Here is an 18,149-nt window from a genome sequence, read left to right on the forward strand (position 1 = left end):
CGCCACTCAAACAAGGTAATATCACTAACAATCATGCGTGGCTCAATTCTCACCAAGAAAGGATTAGAGATGGGTGTCGGTGTGTCAACTAGAACAATATCAAGTGTTCAAAATTTTACACTTTCGCTTGGATTTGCAAAAATTTTTGAATTTTCTCAAAAATTTCCCCCATCCCCACACTTGGGATACATTGTCCCAATGTATGGTTTTGAGGGAAAGATCGCTTTCAACAAAAACATCCCCAATGGCTTATATTCTCAAACCCAAATATTTTTTTTTTTTTTTTTTTTTTTTTTTAGAAACTCCACCGACTCTCACAACCCATCAACATATTAATACAAACACCACCCAACCTCCCAACCGCAACATAAACATAAACACATAAACATATATACAAAAATGTACAAAGGAGCGGAATACGACCTGGCTAGTAATACTTCGGCTGTGGAGGCCCAAAGATGGACGTCATCACATCCGTCCATTCACCAAAACCAAATGCTCCACCGCCACTACTGCTTCCTTGATCACTACTTGGATTTGCTTGTTGGTAACTCATAGCATGCGGATCCACCCATTGAGAGTGGTGCAATGGTGGGGTGGGGTATGACACACTACCATCATATGGTGGAAGTGTGGTGTAGTCCACAACGGGTGGATCTCCCACAACCGGTTGCCCCGCATGCCATTGATCATGCATGCGCCTTTGTCGATCATCCAAGTAACGGTTATTCATCTCTTCTTCATGGGCATATCTATGAGCGCGGTTCAATTGCTCATTCCTATCATAGCTTCTTTTGATAGCCCTTTCCGCACTAGCACCCAAAAAAGTTTGATGATCAAATAACACTTGGTTTGGTTCACTCCAATTGCCGAATGTGGGTGGTCGCCTTTGTTGAATGATTTGACCCATATCCCCCGAGTGGGCCCAATACGGGTCGTAAGCTTGTTGTGCATAGTCAAATGCACTTCCCACATAGCCAGATTGTACGCCGGCTCCTTGAACCCCCGCTTGACCAACACCTCTTACTTGAGCATCTACCGTGAATGTGTCTTCGCGGTAATCATCATCCCCGCTCACTTCATCATCCGTTGACTCGGGCTCCTCTTCCTCCCCCGGTCGTAACGGTCTCGCGTCTACTTTTAACGCTCTCCACCTTCTACCATCCGTTTTCAACTTATGAAACCTATCCGATTCGGTGTACGTCCAATCCGACCCAAGGTTCTTAAGGTCGAATGGTCTAAACCTCTTGTAAGAACCTCTTTCATCTCCTTTGATTGCCCCATACTTCTTGAGTAATGCCGTAATCAACCGGCAATGGGGTATAATCTTCCTTTCCCCGCTAATCTTGCTCAACCAGATGTTGTTTAGTACCAAAAATCGGAAAGGAACCTTTGGTGACCCATTCATCAACATATACAAAACTAGTACTTCTTGAAACCGCACCTCCATCTTGTCACCCCGCCTAGGCATGACATTGTACATGCACAACGTCAATATCAACTTTGCTTCCATCCTTAAATTTCTTCTATATAACTTCCCATGTGTTGTGCCCGGAAGGAAGAGGTAATCAAGCATGGCTTGCCATTGTTCATGTTTCGCGGGCTCATGATAAAGATCCCTAAGACTCGGGTAGATATATTCATTGGCCGGCCCATCATCGAACTTCGCCACCCGGCGCAAAGAATCATATGACATTTCCACTTTCACACCATTACACTTCCCAACTAACCGCATCTTGTTCGGAGCCTTGAATGGGGGACATTCGAGTGATGCCACCCACTCTTGAATTTGCTTGTCATACATTTTCTTCGTCTCACCATCATAGCATTTTGTGGCCGCTCCCCAACCCAACGCGTTAAACTTGGCGATGATCCCAAACGGGGCAAAATCCGCCTCCCGGATTTCTTTTTCACAAATAAACGCTTCTCCCCTTTGTTTTAACTTGTTCATTTGATCGTGAAAAAGTTCCTCTCTCCATTCCGCGGGTTGGTCTAACAATGAACCGGTTGTCCAATCCGGCTTTGGCCCCCTTGGCGGTGCATCCTCCTCCGAATCCGGGTCACCAATCCGAGCCAATTTCCTCCTTTTCTGTTGTGCCGCATCCCCTTGGGAAGAACTTGCAATTCCCTTTCCTTTCCTAGATGCCATACCTACACACATTCACAACCACGCAAACAATTCAAGTTAGTTATTTTTATCCCATCTTCCCCACACTTGCTTCATGTTATAGATATAAATGTGCAAAAACCCAAAATTTTTATTTTTTCAAACAAAATTTTGGCATGATGTCTCCTAAAATCAGAATTTTCCAACAAAGTTTTATAAAACATCAACACATTTATACTAATAACAATCAATGGTTTACAAATTCTATCATCTATCTCATACAAGCAAGTGTGTAAGTAAAAACATGATGGAAACTTACAAACCTCAATGTACTTCAAAGAATGAACAAAAATTGCATACCTTGGTGTTGTAGAAGATGAGAATCACTAAAGCTTGAAGTTCACACAAAAACCCACAAAAAGACCCAAATTTTCGGCACCTAGGGTTTGAAATTCGACCCAGAAAACTAAGGAATCTTCAATATTCAGTACTAAATCTGAATTCCTTGTGAAATTCCACCCAAAATAGACCCAAGAATCACTAAAATCGGGCTAGATTTGAGTAAGATATGGAAGTGTGAAATTAGGGTTCTTAAGGTTCTAGTGAAGAAGAAGAAGAATAAGAGAAGGTGTGGTTAAGAAGAATAAGAAAAAGTGTGGTTGGGGATAAGGGAAAAGGTGTGGTTGGGGTTAATAGAAGGGTTTATTATTATTTTCGGAATTTGTTGTTTTGTTTTGTTTTGTTTTTTTTTTTTTTTTTTATGAGTTTTCATAATTTTTAAGAAAAACATAAATTTTACCCTACCCCCCGTTAAAAACCCGTGTTGTCCTCAACACTATGTTCGGGAAATTCGTGAAAATTTCCCCACACTTGTTTCGAACACTGGTTTGAACGAGACTTATTTGAAATAAAATAAACTATCCTAAATATTTACAAATACCAAACCTGGGCCTCTTTCACGTTTCCTCTTCATCCACTGGGCGTAAAATGTAGCCCACTTTATCTAGCTCAAGGTTGTTGATATCATTCCCTTCCAAGTACGGTTTGAGGCGATGCCCGTTAACCGTTTGTTGCTTGTTTGTTCGTTCGTCTTGAATATCAACATCTCCGAACCTTCCCACTCTTCGGACAATGTAAGGACCCATCCACTTGCTTTTCAGTTTCCCCGCAAACAATTTCAGCCTTGAATTATACAACCACACCTTTTGACCCACTTCAAAGTTCTTTTTCTTTATTTTCGCATCATGAACTTTTTTAAGTTTGTCTTTGTACGCGGATGCACATTCATAGGCTTGATCTCTTATTTCCTCTATTTCATTCAATTGAAGCTTTCTCGCCCGACCCGCTTCATCATAGTTTGCATTCACCGTTTTAATTGCCCAATACGCCCGGTGTGCCAATTCCATGGGCAAATGACATCCTTTCCCATAAACCATCCGATAAGGAGTGGTATCAAGTGGAGTTTTGTAAGCCGTTCGATAGGCCCACAATGCATCGTCAAGCTTGCTTGACCAATCCTTCCGATCCGTTCTCACCGTCTTCATTAAAATCTCTTTAATTTGCCGGTTAGATACTTCGACTTGACCACTCGTTTGCGGGTGGTATGGTGTAGCAACGCGGTGGTTCACATTGTATCTCTTGAGCAACTTCCCAAAATTGAAATTCTTGAAATGCGACCCGCCATCACTTATTATCACCCTAGGCACACCAAAACGAGCAAAAATATTAGATTGCACAAACTTACATACAACGGAGTGATCATTGGTCCTTGTGGCAATAGCTTCAATCCATTTCGACACGTAATCGACCGCCACCAAAATGTATAAAAACCCATTTGAGTTTGGGAAAGGACCCATAAAGTCAATTCCCCAAACATCAAATACTTCTACTACCAAAATCGGATTTAACGGCATTTCATCACGTTTCGAAATACTTCCCATTCTTTGACAATTGATGCAATTCCGGGCGTACTCACAAGAATCCTTGAAAATCGTGGGCCAATAAAACCCACTCGATAACACCCGATAACCCGTCTTGTTCCCACTAAAGTGCCCACCACACGCCGATGAATGAGCATGAATCAAGATCTCTAAAACTTCCGTTTCGGGAACACATCTCCGTATCATTTGATCGGCCCCGATTTTGAACAAGTCGGGTTCATCCCATATATATTGCTTCACTTGACTAAGGAATTGTTGTCGTCTCTTCCTAGTCCAATGACTTGGAATTGCACCTTTAGCCAAATAATTGACATAATGGGCATACCAAGGTGCAACATAAGTGGAGACGGCCAACAATTCTTCATCGGGGAACCGTTCATTTATTTCACTTGGGTCATCGACACCTTCCAACGGGATTTGGGACAAATGATCCGCAACAACATTTTCACACCCTTTTTTGTCCCGAATCTCAAGATCGAATTCTTGTAGTAAAAGCACCCAACGAATCAACCGGGGCTTTGCATCCTTCTTTTCCATCAAATATCGGACCGCGCTATGATCCGAATACACTATCACCTTGCTTCCCCAAATATAAGATCGAAACTTGTCCAAGGCATACACCACCGCTAATAATTCTTTCTCGGTTGTGGTGTAGTTAAGTTGCGCCTCGGACAATGTTTTGCTTGCATAGTATATCACCACCGGCTTTTTATCTACCCTTTGCCCCAAAACTGCTCCAATAGTTGTATCACTAGCATCACACATAATCTCGAACGGCTTTGACCAATCCGGTGGTTGCAAAATGGGAGCCTTCACCAACTGTTCCTTCAACACATGAAACGCTTGCAAACATTCATCAGTAAAATCAAAGGGAACATCTTTTAATAATAAGTTACATAAAGGTTTTGTGATCACACTAAAGCCTTTAATAAACCTTCGGTAGAACCCCGCATGTCCCAAAAAAGATCTCACCCCCTTTACATTCTTTGGTGGGGGTAAAGATGAAATTACCCGAATCTTTGCTTTGTCTACCTCCATCCCCCGGTCCGAAATGACATGCCCCAAAACAATACCCTCTTGAACCATAAAATGGCTCTTTTCCCAACTTAGTACCAAGTTTGTCTCAACACACCTTTTTAAAACTTTTTCTAATTCATTAAGACAAGAATCAAAACTTGGACCAAAAATGGAAAAATCGTCCATAAACACTTCAAGAGACTCCCCGACCATGTCCGAAAATATACTCATCATACATCTTTGGAACGTGGCGGGGGCGTTACATAATCCAAATGGCATTCGCCGAAAAGCAAATGTACCATATGGACATGTAAACGTGGTTTTGTGTTGGTCGTCCGGGTGAATAGCAATTTGGTTATATCCCGAATACCCATCCAAAAAGCAATAATATTTTTGACCGGAAAGTTTTTCAATTATTTGGTCAATGAAGGGTAACGGGAAATGGTCTTTTGAGGTAGCCGCGTTTAATTTGCGATAATCAATACACACTCGCCACCCGGTTACCGGGCGGGTGGCGATTTGCTCACCTTGTTCATCTTTCACTACTTGGATGCCGGATTTTTTAGGCACTACCTGTGTAGGACTTACCCATGCACTATCCGAAATGGGGTAAATGATCCCCGCATCCAACCACTTGATGACTTCTTTCTTCACCACCTCTCTCAAATTCGGATTTAACCTTCTTTGTGTTTCACGGGTCGGCTTCACATCCTCGCTTGTAATAATCTTGTGCATCACAATTGATGGACTAATGCCTTTTAAATCGGCTATCGTCCACCCAATTGCCGCCTTATGAGCCTTCAACACCCGCATCAATTCTTCCTCTTGAGCTACCTCCAAGTTGGAAGCAATGATTACCGGTAAGGTATCGTTTTCCCCCAAAAATGCATACTTTAGGTGCTTTGGTAGCTCCTTCAACTCCACACTTGGTGGACTTTCCAAAGAAGGCTTGGTGCCCGAATCGATTTCCACCGGTAATGTATCCGTTTGGTAAGTCCATGGTGGACTTCCTTCCTTCACCGCGAGAGCTTCTTGCTCCTTCTCTTCAACCTCTAACTCGCATGTATGAACCTGCAAAGACATATCACAAACACAAGAACCCAAAATTTCTTCTTCGAACACCTTCGGGTCATAGCCATCTATAAAATCTGCCAAGAAACACTCATCACCATACACATTAGTACCGTTAGTAAAAACATTCAACCTCATTTTTCTATTACCGAATGTCATGTCAACTGTGCCATAGCGACAATCAATAATAGCATGTGCGGTGTTCAAAAATGGCCGACCCAAAATAACATTTTGTTGTTGAATTGGGTCCGCGGATGAGTAATCTAACACAAGGAAATCAACGGGATAATAAAATTCATCAACTTTAACTATAACATCCCGCACGATACCCCGGGGAAGTTTATGAGACAAGTCGGCTAATACAACCGTTGTCTCAACCCGCTTCAATGGACCAAAATCGTATTGGTCATATAACCCCCCCGGTAGGATACTTACTCCGGCTCCAAGATCCAATAATGCCCTCGTAGTTTGAAAATTTCCAACTTGAATATTTATTAAAGGCGTTCCCGGATCTTGTAACTTAGGAGGAAGGTCACCTTTTAATACCGCACTTACCCGCTCCGTCAAATCTACCAATTTAGGCACTTTTTGTTGCCTCTTTTGAGTACACAATTCCTTTAGAAATTTGGCGTAAGCGGGTACCTGTTTAATAGCTTCAAGCAAAGGAAGATTAATTTTAACCTGTTTGAATACCTCCCACATTTCCTCTTTTTGAGGACCCCGTTTTGAAATAAAATTCTTTTTACCCGGATCTAGCAAAGCCGAAGGAAACGGTACTTCACTAGACCCCTCACCCTCATTTACTTTTTCTTTTTCTTTAATAATTTCGGGTTTTTCAAAATTGGGTTTTTTAGAAGAAACAATGGGTGGTTCGTTTTCTTCCTCACTTTCTTGACCCGTTATATCCTCAACCACCCCTTCAACCAAATCCGATGAAGGATTGGTTTTATACTCTTTCCCACTTCTCAAAACACTCACATGATGAATATTAACATTGTTACCTCTTGACGTACCGTGAGATGGATTTACCTTAGTGTCGCTTGGTAATTGACCTTTACCCTTCTTCAATTCGGACACTTCGGTTGCAAGTTGACCCATTTGAGTGGTCAAAGTTTGGATTGCTTTGTCTCGCGCCTCATCCTTTTGTATGCGTGCGTCATCCATTTGGTTTCTCTTTTGCATCTCCGCTTGCATACTCTTCAACATTTCCATCATTTCATTTCCACCCGAAGACCCCCCTTTTTCTTGACCCGCTTGGTATTGCCTTTGGTATCCTTGGTTGTTCCCACCTCTATATCCACCTTGATTATTGTAAGGTTGGCGCGAACCATAATTCCCTTGGCTACCTTGAAAGTTCGGGTTCGATTGATTCGAAGGGTTCCCATAACGAAAATTCGGATGATTTCTCAACCCGTGGTGATAAGTGTTAGAATTCATGTTGTAATTTCTACCACCCCCTCCTTGACCTTGAATGGCATGAACTTCTTCAAATTGCCCTTCAACCATTCCTTGGCAATTTTCCGCCGCATGACCTATTTCATTACACAATGCACAAACGTCATAAATTTGATTAGAAGTTTGTATATTACCGTCATCAACCGCGTGCACTTGTGTTCGAGTAACGGCCGGTCGTGCTCTCCTTGAAGCTTGAGCTTTTCTCTTTGAGGTGATCGCCATTTGTTCCAAAAATTCCCAATCCTCATACTCATAATTTGTGCCAAAAGTTCCATTTGTGATGGACATCAAATCTCGTGCATCTTCGGCACACAACCCTTCATGAAAAGCGTTCATTAACTCCCAAAGCTCAATCCCATGGTGTGGACAATTTTTAATCATCATGTTCAACCGCTCGAATGCTTCATGGAACATTTCGCCTTGTTGTTGTTGAAAGCTCCTCAATCCTTTTCTCGCATCATTGGTCTTTTGGGCGGTATAGAATTCGTCTAAGAATGTTTGTTGCATCTCCGCCCAAGTATAAATAGATGCTGAAGGCAAAGTGTAGAACCACTTCTTTGCCTTGTCCTCCAAAGAAAATTGAAATAATACCAACTTGATATCATCGGCCGAAAAACCTTGACTCCCAAGAGTATTGCAAATTGAGTCATATGCCTCCAAATGGAAATAAGGCTCCTCCGTTGCTAGCCCCTTGTATTTCGGCAAACTTTGTAAAGAATTGGTTCTTACTTCAAAAGTTCTCCCTTGGTTGTTATGAGGAATGACTACCGGTGAAGGATTGTGAGTAATCACCGGTCTAAAATGTGCTTCAATTCCCCTTGCGTTTTCCCTAAGATGCCTCCTTGGCACACCAAATCGACCTCGTGGACGAACTTGACCCATTGGTCTTTGTATAGGCCCTTGTGGTACGATTGGTTGTTGAATTGGCCTTTGAATTTGCGGTTGCACCTGTTGTGGTCGAACTTGTTGCAAAGGAACCGAGCGTTGCATTTGCGGCCCTTGTGGCCTTGGCCTAATATGTTGAGGTATGAATTGTTGAACCCCACCAACATTTGGAATCACTTGTACTTGGCCTTGCGTATAACCGTACTCCCCTTGCTCTCCATCACCCCCATAACCGTATCCGTCTTCATCAAAACCTTCAAATTCCTCATAACCTTCTTCATACCCATCTCCTTGAATTCCCGATGATTGCCCAAATGGAATAGTCGAGTATTGGAAACCCGATTGATTTGGTGGTCGATACGGTGTAGCATGGACAATAGACGAAATTGGTGCCATAGTATGGCTCGAATATGATGGACCCGCACCCGGGAAAAAATGGGATAATGGTGGTATAGTAGTGGAAGGGTTAAAGGTGACGGTTGGCTCTTCTTGGGTAGTAATGGGCTGTGTGGTGTTGGTTGGTGTAACATGTTGAGGTATGGTGGGTTCGGTAGTATTTGGTGGAATGGTAGTGTTAGGTGAAGGTTGAGTGGATGTTGGTATGAATGATGAGGTAAATTCACCCGTAGTGGGTGGTGGTGGTGGTGGATCCATGTATCGAATTGGTGTAACTGGTGTTGTTGGTGAACTATTGATTGTATTTTCCCTTAGCAAAATTCTGTTTGCTCGCAAAGTTCGCTCGATTTCCGGATCAAACGCCAACGGTGATAGCTTGTGAGAGCTCCTAGTACGCATGCACCTGTAAATACCTGCACACTAACACACCTCGCGTAAACCAGAAAAATAACAAACTTAAAGCAAAAACAAAAATAACACACGTTGCGCACTACTCCCCGGCAACGGCGCCAAAATTTGACGTGATGTCGTGGTCACGCAAATTTAATCCCAAAAACAACTATGTAAATAGTGGTAAGCGGGTATCGAACACAGGGAGTTTGTGGAAAATGTGTTATTTGAAAGTTGTCTAAGTTAACTAAAATTAAACTAATTGCAAGAAAAAGTAAAATTCAAGAGTTGTTTGGATTTTGATTGATTTTAAAAACTAAGATTAATTAACTACTTTGCAAACTGAAAATTTGAGATTGTAAACAATTGAGAAATAAACAACTATCTTGGGTATCCGGTTTGCTTCAACTTTTGTGTTAATCATTTAACTAGAAAGAACTACATAGACATAGTTCATGTATAAACATTTGCAGTGATGAAAGGGGACGAAGTACTCAGATTCCGAGAACGTGAGGTTATCACCCGATGATCAATCAAACCTTACCCAAACCCAACTATACCCATGATATCTCGATTGCCAACGGCACCAAGAACGTATGGTTTCTAATTAGTTTAAAATAAGATTCAACCTGTTACTAACAATCGATTACACACCATAACAATCAATTTAAATAAAAAGGATTGATATTCTAGAAATGCAAATAAGAACACAAAAGTCTAACAAACCTTCACCACAAGATAGTCATTAAAGTGTCTAGCCACTCATGGCTTTAGCTAACATCATGACAAACAAGAAATAAAAACCAAGTTCACAAGTATCACCAACAAAGACAAGAATATAGTGCAAAGATTGTTTCCCCAAATTCTAGTGAAAAGATCAAGCCAAAGATGTGTTCCAAGGCCTTCAAGACTCTAATTTATCCTCCCAAGTCGTGTTCCATTCAGGTGTAACCGAAGACCCATGATTAGAACCCTTAAAGCTCCATAAAACGGCCAATTAATGCAAGAGTTACAACTTTGGAACAATCGGCGCCGTAAGCTACGGCGCCTGCCGTAGCTTACGCCACCCAGCGAACAACAATCCTTCCATCAGCACCGTAAGGTACGGCAGGAGGCCGTAGCTTACGGTGAGCAGTGAACCTTTACGCTGCTTCGCTCCTGTCTTACGGCACTCATTTCTTGTATGTTATAGGGACCGTAAGCTACGGCCAGGTGGCGTAGCTTACGGCTCTGAGTGATATTTTGCTTCCAATTCCTTCATTTCCCTTTGTTTCCACACATCTTGATCACGCCAGCCTCTAACATCCTTCAAGCTTCCTTAAACCTTCATTTTGTACACTTTAGCACCTGCATCAATAGCATCTTGTGATTACCTAATTCACGCAAATAACCGGATAAAATGTAGAATGTGCGTTATGTTTAAGCCTTTTAAGGGTTGTCCTACGGACCACCCGTCACCAACCCTGCTCGAATTCTCGGTGATGAGAACTTTATAGAAAATCCAGGCACCCGCCGGAGAAGTGTTTATGATTACAGGAAATAAACCACGTAAGGTCACATGATGAATCATGAAGGTATTCACTTAGATCCTGCTAAGATAACAGCAAATTACTAAATGGAAGATTCCGCAATCCCTAAAGGGAAATTAGGAATTCTGTAAATTTAGACAGATGCTATAGGCAGTTTATTAAGAATATCTCCCAGATAGATATATCTAAGCTAAAACAGTTAAGGTTGAATAAAAACCTAAACTAGAAGAAGCCTTTAAGCATAAGGTTCCAATTCTAGCCTTGTCAGAAGGAATAAAAGGTTTTAAAGTATACGGTGATACTTCAAAACTAGAATTTGGATGTATGGTAATGCAACGCAAAAAAAAAAGTAATTGTGTATGCATCAAGGCAATTACAAAAGCACGAAGAAAGCCATACCACTTGTAAACCTAAAATTAGAAGCCATAAGTTTACCCTTAAGATTAGGAAACATTATCTGTAGGGAAGTAAGTTTACTATCCTTATGGGTCATAAAGAATTTAAGATACATAATTGAACAACAAGGAAATCTTAAGTGACTACGACTGTCATATTTAGTATTACGAAGGAAAGGTTGAAGACGGTTAGAGGAGTTATACGAATAATAAACGAAAGTCATTGGAGTTCGAGTTGGGGACAAAAAGGCTATTGAAAGTATCTCCTTGGAAAAGAATTATTAGAGTTGGTAAGAAAGGAAAGTTAAGTCTAAGATACATAGGACCATTCCCAGTGATCCAACGATTAGGACCAGTAGCTTCTCATTTATAACTACCAGAAGAATTAGCAGAAGTACATGATGTGTTTCATGTATCCAACCTTAAGAAATGTCTATCAGATAAATCCCTGGTAGTATCTCTCCAAGGTAAAGAGGTAAATGGCAAATTTTAAATGATAGGGAATCTATTACAAATAAGATAAAGAAGATCAAGTCTTTCAAAGCACAAAACAACTAGTGCTGTTCACAGCCAAAAGAGGACCAGAATACATGTAAAAGCTAGAATCAGAAATAAGGTGAAAATACCCTCATCTATTTCAGTAAATCTCGAGGACGAGATTTTTCGTAAGGTGGGGAGGATGTAACAACTGTCACTAAAATCGATAATTAGGATGATAATTAGTCAATAAGAAAACCCTAATGGAGACACCCAAGTAATTCTGCACAAGCCCTAAAATTTTCAGGACAATCGGAATCAGGATCAGGACCCCTAAAACTCAAGGGGGGTAAACCCTAGTTGGACGTTTATCTAAATTAAACGTTGTGTAGATCTAATTGGACCATTTTATCAACTCAGCATAGCTAGTCCCGAACCTAGGCACCCTATATTTAGAATGCTTCCCTTACGGACCGTAAGGGAAGTGGCATACGGTCCGTAAGCGATTCCAAATTCGTGTATAAATAGCAGACATTGGCACTTGATTTCTGTGCTTGAAACGACGGAAATTCCCTGAACGTACGTCGAGTTATATACAAATCAGTTCAATAACACACACAATTCACGAAGTGCTGCCGCAATCAGGGTAATAACTCGATCGCTATTACGATTCAACGTCCGATCGATTATAACTATCAAACGATTGACTGAGTGCTGCTCAAATTGAGCTTCTACTTTGATTATTCGTCGTGATTTCGACTTGAATATCTGAGTGCTGTTCGAATTCGGACTATGCTCTGTTATTCATTGTGAATCCGATTGAATTATTAAGTATTGCTGTCACGGCCCCCGGCCCGGTTTGACCCGTTCCTGGGGCCGCGGGACAGAAATCCCGTGGTATCTGATTTATGCGACAGCGGAAGTCTTTTATTACAGGATCTTTTCACCGTAAAATGCTCGTTTAATATATTACCCAAAGTTTTTAGGCATAAAATCCCATAATTTACAATAAGTTGATTTCACACAGAAATCATTATTTTCCAAAACATGTTTTATTTATTTATTCACAATGAGCCACTTCTCTGAGCTTGTAGTGCTTTACTGTACTTTTCCTGGATCACACAGATCACCTGAAACATGTTTGAAAAAGGTTTTGTCAGCGGGGAAATACTGAGTGAATCATTCTGTTTTCTAAAACGACCCGTTAGTTATAAATTACAGTATTAAGGGGAATTACAATGTTTCTGATATCAAACCAACTACCCACAGTACTTGTCAATCGACCAACCATTGGCTAGCCCATTTGTCCAATGGTGTCTGTGACTGTGGTCAGATCACCCCTTGGCCACCCGTTTGTCCAAGTGTGACGGGAAACAAGTAATGTATACAAAACCCCACATACCGGCTGTAATATGGTGATTACAAAGACTTAATCCCTGTATTTATAACTTTGAAAATAACTTTGGAGTTTTGTACAACTTACTCACAATCTGTGAGAAAACAGTTTTAAAAGAAGAATGACTCACATTGCAGATTAACGAGCAATAGATAAGCCTACTGATTAGCCTTGATTAACCTAATTTAACACAATGCACACACAGGCAGTTAGTAACTAATACAGCAGTTACGTCAATTCACGAGATTAAACCTTCACAACGATTAATCAGTGCAATACTCGATAATTCAATCGGATTCACAACGAATAACAGAGCATAGTCCGAATTCGAACAACACTCTAATATTCAAGTCGAAATCACGACGAATAATCAAAGTACAAGCTCAATTTGAGCAGCACCCGGACTATCGTTGGATAGTTATAATCGATCGGACGTTGAATCGTAATAGCGATCGAGTTATTACCCTGATTGCGGCAGCACCTCGTGATCGTGTGTGTGTTGTGGACTGTAATCGATCTAAGTCGACGTACAGACAGCGATTCTACGTCGCTTTTGTTTCAACAGTTAAGTGCCAAGGTCGGCTATTTATAGCCAGAAATTCGACTCGCTTACGGACCGTATGACCTAACCCTTACGGTCCGCAAGGCTGACCGGTAGGCTTACGGTCCGTAAGGCTTAACCTTTACGGTCCGTAAAGGGTGCAACCTATTTCCTAGCCTAGCTGAGTTCGGGTCTTAGCCTTGGTGAGTCAAAAATTCAGCCAATCAGCCTTTAGCAACGATTTTAATTAGATAATTATCAATTAGGGTTTGCCCCCCTCGAGTTTTAGGGGCCCTGATCCTGATTCCGATTGTTCTGGAAATTTCAGGGTTCATGCCAAATTATTTGGGTGTCTTAATTAGGGTTTTCTTATTGGATAATTTTTATCCTAATTACGGGTTTTAGTGACAGTTGTTACAATTGCACTTATTAATCATTGTGAGGGTTTGATCTCGTGAATTGACGTAACTGCTGAATTAGTTACTAACCTATTGTGTGTGCATTATTATCAAATTAGGTTTAATCAAGGCTAATCAGTAGGCTTATACCTTGCCCGTTAAATCTGCAATGTGAGTCATTCTCTTTTTCTCAAACTATTTTACAATACCTCAAAGTATTTTCCAAACGTTATAATTACAGGGATTAAGTCATGGTTATCTTGACCGCTGGTTAGTGGGGTATTGTGCACATTACTAATTTCTCACAGTTAGGCAATAAGCCCTAACACGGGTTAGGCTAATAAGACCTAACAGTGACAAAACGTCACTAATTGGGTGACTGGACCCAATAGTGGTATGACCATCGTCACACGGGTGGCAAGACCAGATATTAATTAAGATACTGCCATCGTAATCGCTCTTATGCTGTAATTTATAACTATGTGTCATTTTATCAAAATGAATGATTCACTCAGTATTTCCCCGCTGACAAAACATTTTTACAACATGTTTCATGTGACATACTGTGATTTCAGTACACGTGCTACGGAGCACCATCCAGCTTGAAATAGTGGCTCAAATAAATAAATAAACATGTTTGTAAAATAATGGAATTATGATATTTACGGGATTTATCTCAAAACGTAAATAAATAATACTCGGGCATTTTTCAAAGTTTAAAACGATCCTGTTAAGACTTCCGCTGTAAATATAAGTACCACGGGATTTTCTGTCCCGCGGCTCCTGGACCGGGTCAAACCGGGTACGGGGGCCGTGACACAGGTGAATTCTGAATTCGACTTCTCTGTCTGGCGGCAGTCCTGTTAATTCTTCTGGAAATACATCTGAAAACTGAGACACTAGTGGAATGTCTTTTAGTTCTTTTCCTTTAGTGTTAGTGATTATGGAAATCAAATACACTATAGAACCTTTTCTTATATAACTTTTAGTTTTCATCATAGAGATGAATTTTGTGGATCTAGATGGTTTATCTCCTTTAATTGTGATTGTTTTACCTTTTGGTGAATTTACTTGAATTGACTTTTGATCACATAAAATACTGGCTTTTTTGGCTATTAACCAATCCATTCCTAATACGACGTCAAATCCTGCCAGATTCATGGGATAAAGGTTTGCCCTAAACTTTTGATTTAAAATTTCTATTCTTGCTCCCTGCAAGATTTTAGAAATCCTAACAGTTTCTCCATTAGCTGTCTCTACTAGACATTCTTATGGTAGTTTAGTTAATGACTGATTTAGCAATTTGCAAAACGAAGTATTAATGAAACTTTGGTTTGCACCAGAGTCAAATAATACTTTAGCAAAAACATCATTAACTAAAAACGTACCGGCTATCACGTCTGGAATCATCTTGGCTTTATCTGCAGTTAGAACGAATGCTCTAGCATTTTTAGTGTTCTTGTTGTTCGCAGCTGGAGCCAATTTCGGACAGTTTTGTTTGATGTGACCTTTTTCTCCATAGTTGAAGCACAATCCATTAGTTGGTTTCCTTTTGCAGGTTTCTTCCTTGTGTCCTAGTACTTTGCAGAAATTGCAGTAAGTGGAGCATCTTCCTGAATGCTTCTTTCTGCAGGCTTTACAGTATGGTGCAGAGGTAGAACCTACATTCCTAAGGTTGGAATTCCCGAAACGGAATTCTTGAGTAAGCCTTTGTGTTAGGTTTCTCCTCTGGTCTTCTTCTCTAGTACGAATTAATTCATCTGTCAAGGTATTGGCTAGTTCTACAGCTTCTTCTATGGTTTGAGGTCTAGCTGCCTTGACTACATTCCTAATCTCCCCGATTAATCCCCAGATGTATCGGGAGATTAATACCGGTTCAGGTTATGCAAGGGTCGTTACTATTCTAGCATGTTCAACGAATGTAGTAGTATACCCCTTACTATCTACTCCGGTCATTCTAAGGTTCAAAAATTTATTCGCTATCTGTTCCTTTTCATTGGGAGGGTAGAATTTCCTTTCTACCATATTTTTAAACTCCTCCCATTCCATGTTGTATACCCTATCACTTCCTCTTGACCGGAGGATAGTGTTCCACCATTCTAGGGCTGAGTTTTTAAATAGATTAGAAGCAAACATTATCTTATCTTCGTCAACACATTTGCTTATTTTTAGAACAGCCACCGTCTTCTCTATACAGCGTAGAGCTGCAATGGGTCCTTCATTGCCCGAGAATTCTATTGGTTTGCAGGACCAAAATTCTTTGTAAGAACAACCATATGGCATGGTTCTTCTTCTTTTAGGAATGGGCACCTGAAGTAAGGGTCCATTGTTCACGCTGTGTTCCGGTTCAATTGGTCGCTTACTGCTATGCTTACTTTTATTATCTGCTTCATTAACAGTTTGGATAATAAATGGCATTGCATCTATGATTCCTTGTGCCACTATGTGTTGGATGGCACTATTATCCACTTGATTTCCACTATTATTGTTGTTCGGATTCTCGTTATTCACATTATCATTATTCGAGTGGTTGTCGTTCTGGATATTATCATTCTGGTTTTCCTGATTCACTTCATTGTCCATCTGAATTTTAAACATTTACCACATATTAATATCACCAATAATATTTGAATATAGCCAATCACATGACACGCACTTTGGTCAAAAGCGTCGAGCATTGCGACTTTACTCTATTCATATACTATGCATCTATTACACACCAGTACTAAAATAAAAATTACAATACCGACTGAAATTAAAACTACACTACTAGTAATAGGCATCCGTAGTTTTTTTTCAAACACATACACACATATTTTATTATTATATTATATTATTATTATTATTATTATATTATTTCTACCATTTCCACCATCGATTCAAGGATATGGATTCTTCCAAAAATCCATATTGCGTTTGTCGTATTTCCATACGAGACGCTCTCCCACCTGTCTCATTCTTTCACTGCTTTCTAAAATTTCTTCACCAAAAGTCCTAAGTTCTTGTACGTTTTATGCACTCATTGGGGGTGCAGGTTCTAGGACTGGGTTTGGAATCTGGGGTGTGGGTTCCTGGTACGGGGCCTGGTATGGGTAAGGATTTTCTAAGATCTCCCTAATGTACGTATCATTATCGAAATAGGGATCTAGAGGATCTAACCCTGGGTAGGCTCCTAGATTGGGCATGGGAAAATCTTCATGGATGGGGTAATGTTGCACATAGTCCCTGTTGTCATCCCACCATGGGTCGTAATTTGGGTCTAGGGGATTTGGTGCAGGTACCCTAGGTATTTCCTCCGGATTGAAATCATGCATTTCTACTTGGTTTTCAGGGTTTTCTATCTCCATTGGTTGGTCAAGAATTTGTGGTTGTGGTTGGGGTGCTAGCATTTGCTCCAGGTTTGGGTCAGCTGCAGTGGTTGCTAAAATATGGATATTGGGTATACCCCTATTAAGCATACCTTGGGCATATGCATCGGTTTCTCTTTTGGCTGCGGCTAGTGCTCTCTGGTCTTGTAACTTTTTCATACGGTTTCTACGCTCGTGTGCTCCCCTACTGAACCATCCCCTCTTTTACTGAGGAAATGGCTTTTCAGATTGAGCCTTAAATATGAATATTCCTTCTTCTGTATCAGCAGAGTACCCCGAGAGGGCAGGCCGAGAAGAGGCACCTTCGCTGCTAGGCGAACCAGACAATTGATGATACGCGTCAGATGGTCCTTGGTCGCTCATACTGTAAACTAACAAATAGTCAGATAACACATAACAAGAAAATACAATTATGCATGTATTCCCGTTGTTTATTTTCTAACACTTTGAATTTTGATGTCAGCAGAACACTTCTGCGGCTGAATCAGTGGCATAGCTCTGATACCACCTTCTGTCACAGCCCCTGATCCCACCTTGGGAGCGGGAGCCGTGAGCCAGTTTCGGTGGTATCCTGTTATTGTCTAATTTGCCAGCGGAAATTACATCAGGACCGTAGTTAGGAAATATTTTATCAGAGTAAAATACCACATTTTCATAACATTAAACACATGGGTAAAACCCAAGTTTTCAGTACACATATCTTCATAGGGATACACCCTATTTTATTTAAGAAAAACATCTATTTCTTTTTTTTATTTAGGTAACTTTATTGCCACTTTTCCAA

The 18,149-nt window shown here is 40.7% G+C and overlaps 1 protein-coding gene and 1 non-coding gene across 2 annotated transcripts; one reads left to right on the forward strand and one right to left on the reverse strand.

Annotated features, from left to right (window-relative positions):
* Positions 1–366: 366 nt before the first annotated feature.
* LOC110918292 lies at positions 367–2,582 on the reverse strand. The gene is made up of 2 exons (XM_022162630.2): positions 2,468–2,582; positions 367–2,151 (listed from the first exon to the last, which is right to left on the reverse strand). Exon 2 carries the CDS (start codon positions 2,147–2,149, stop codon positions 428–430), a length of 1,722 nt encoding a protein of 573 aa, XP_022018322.1. The 5' UTR covers positions 2,150–2,151; positions 2,468–2,582; the 3' UTR covers positions 367–427.
* Positions 2,583–7,942: 5,360 nt separating this feature from the next.
* On the forward strand, positions 7,943–8,048 carry LOC118487868. The gene has a single exon (XR_004882811.1). It is a non-coding gene; the product is annotated as a small nucleolar RNA R71 (small nucleolar RNA).
* The last annotated feature ends 10,101 nt before the right edge of the window (positions 8,049–18,149 follow it).

This window comes from Helianthus annuus, chromosome 15, assembly GCF_002127325.2.
Source record: "Helianthus annuus cultivar XRQ/B chromosome 15, HanXRQr2.0-SUNRISE, whole genome shotgun sequence".
NCBI classification, from domain to species: domain Eukaryota; kingdom Viridiplantae; phylum Streptophyta; class Magnoliopsida; order Asterales; family Asteraceae; genus Helianthus; species Helianthus annuus.

What these genes read in the sequence shown, in the direction of transcription:
- LOC110918292 (XM_022162630.2), bottom strand. Translation starts at nt 2,149, where the DNA reads ATGGCATCTAGGAAAGGAAAGGGAATTGCAAGTTCTTCCCAAGGGGAT.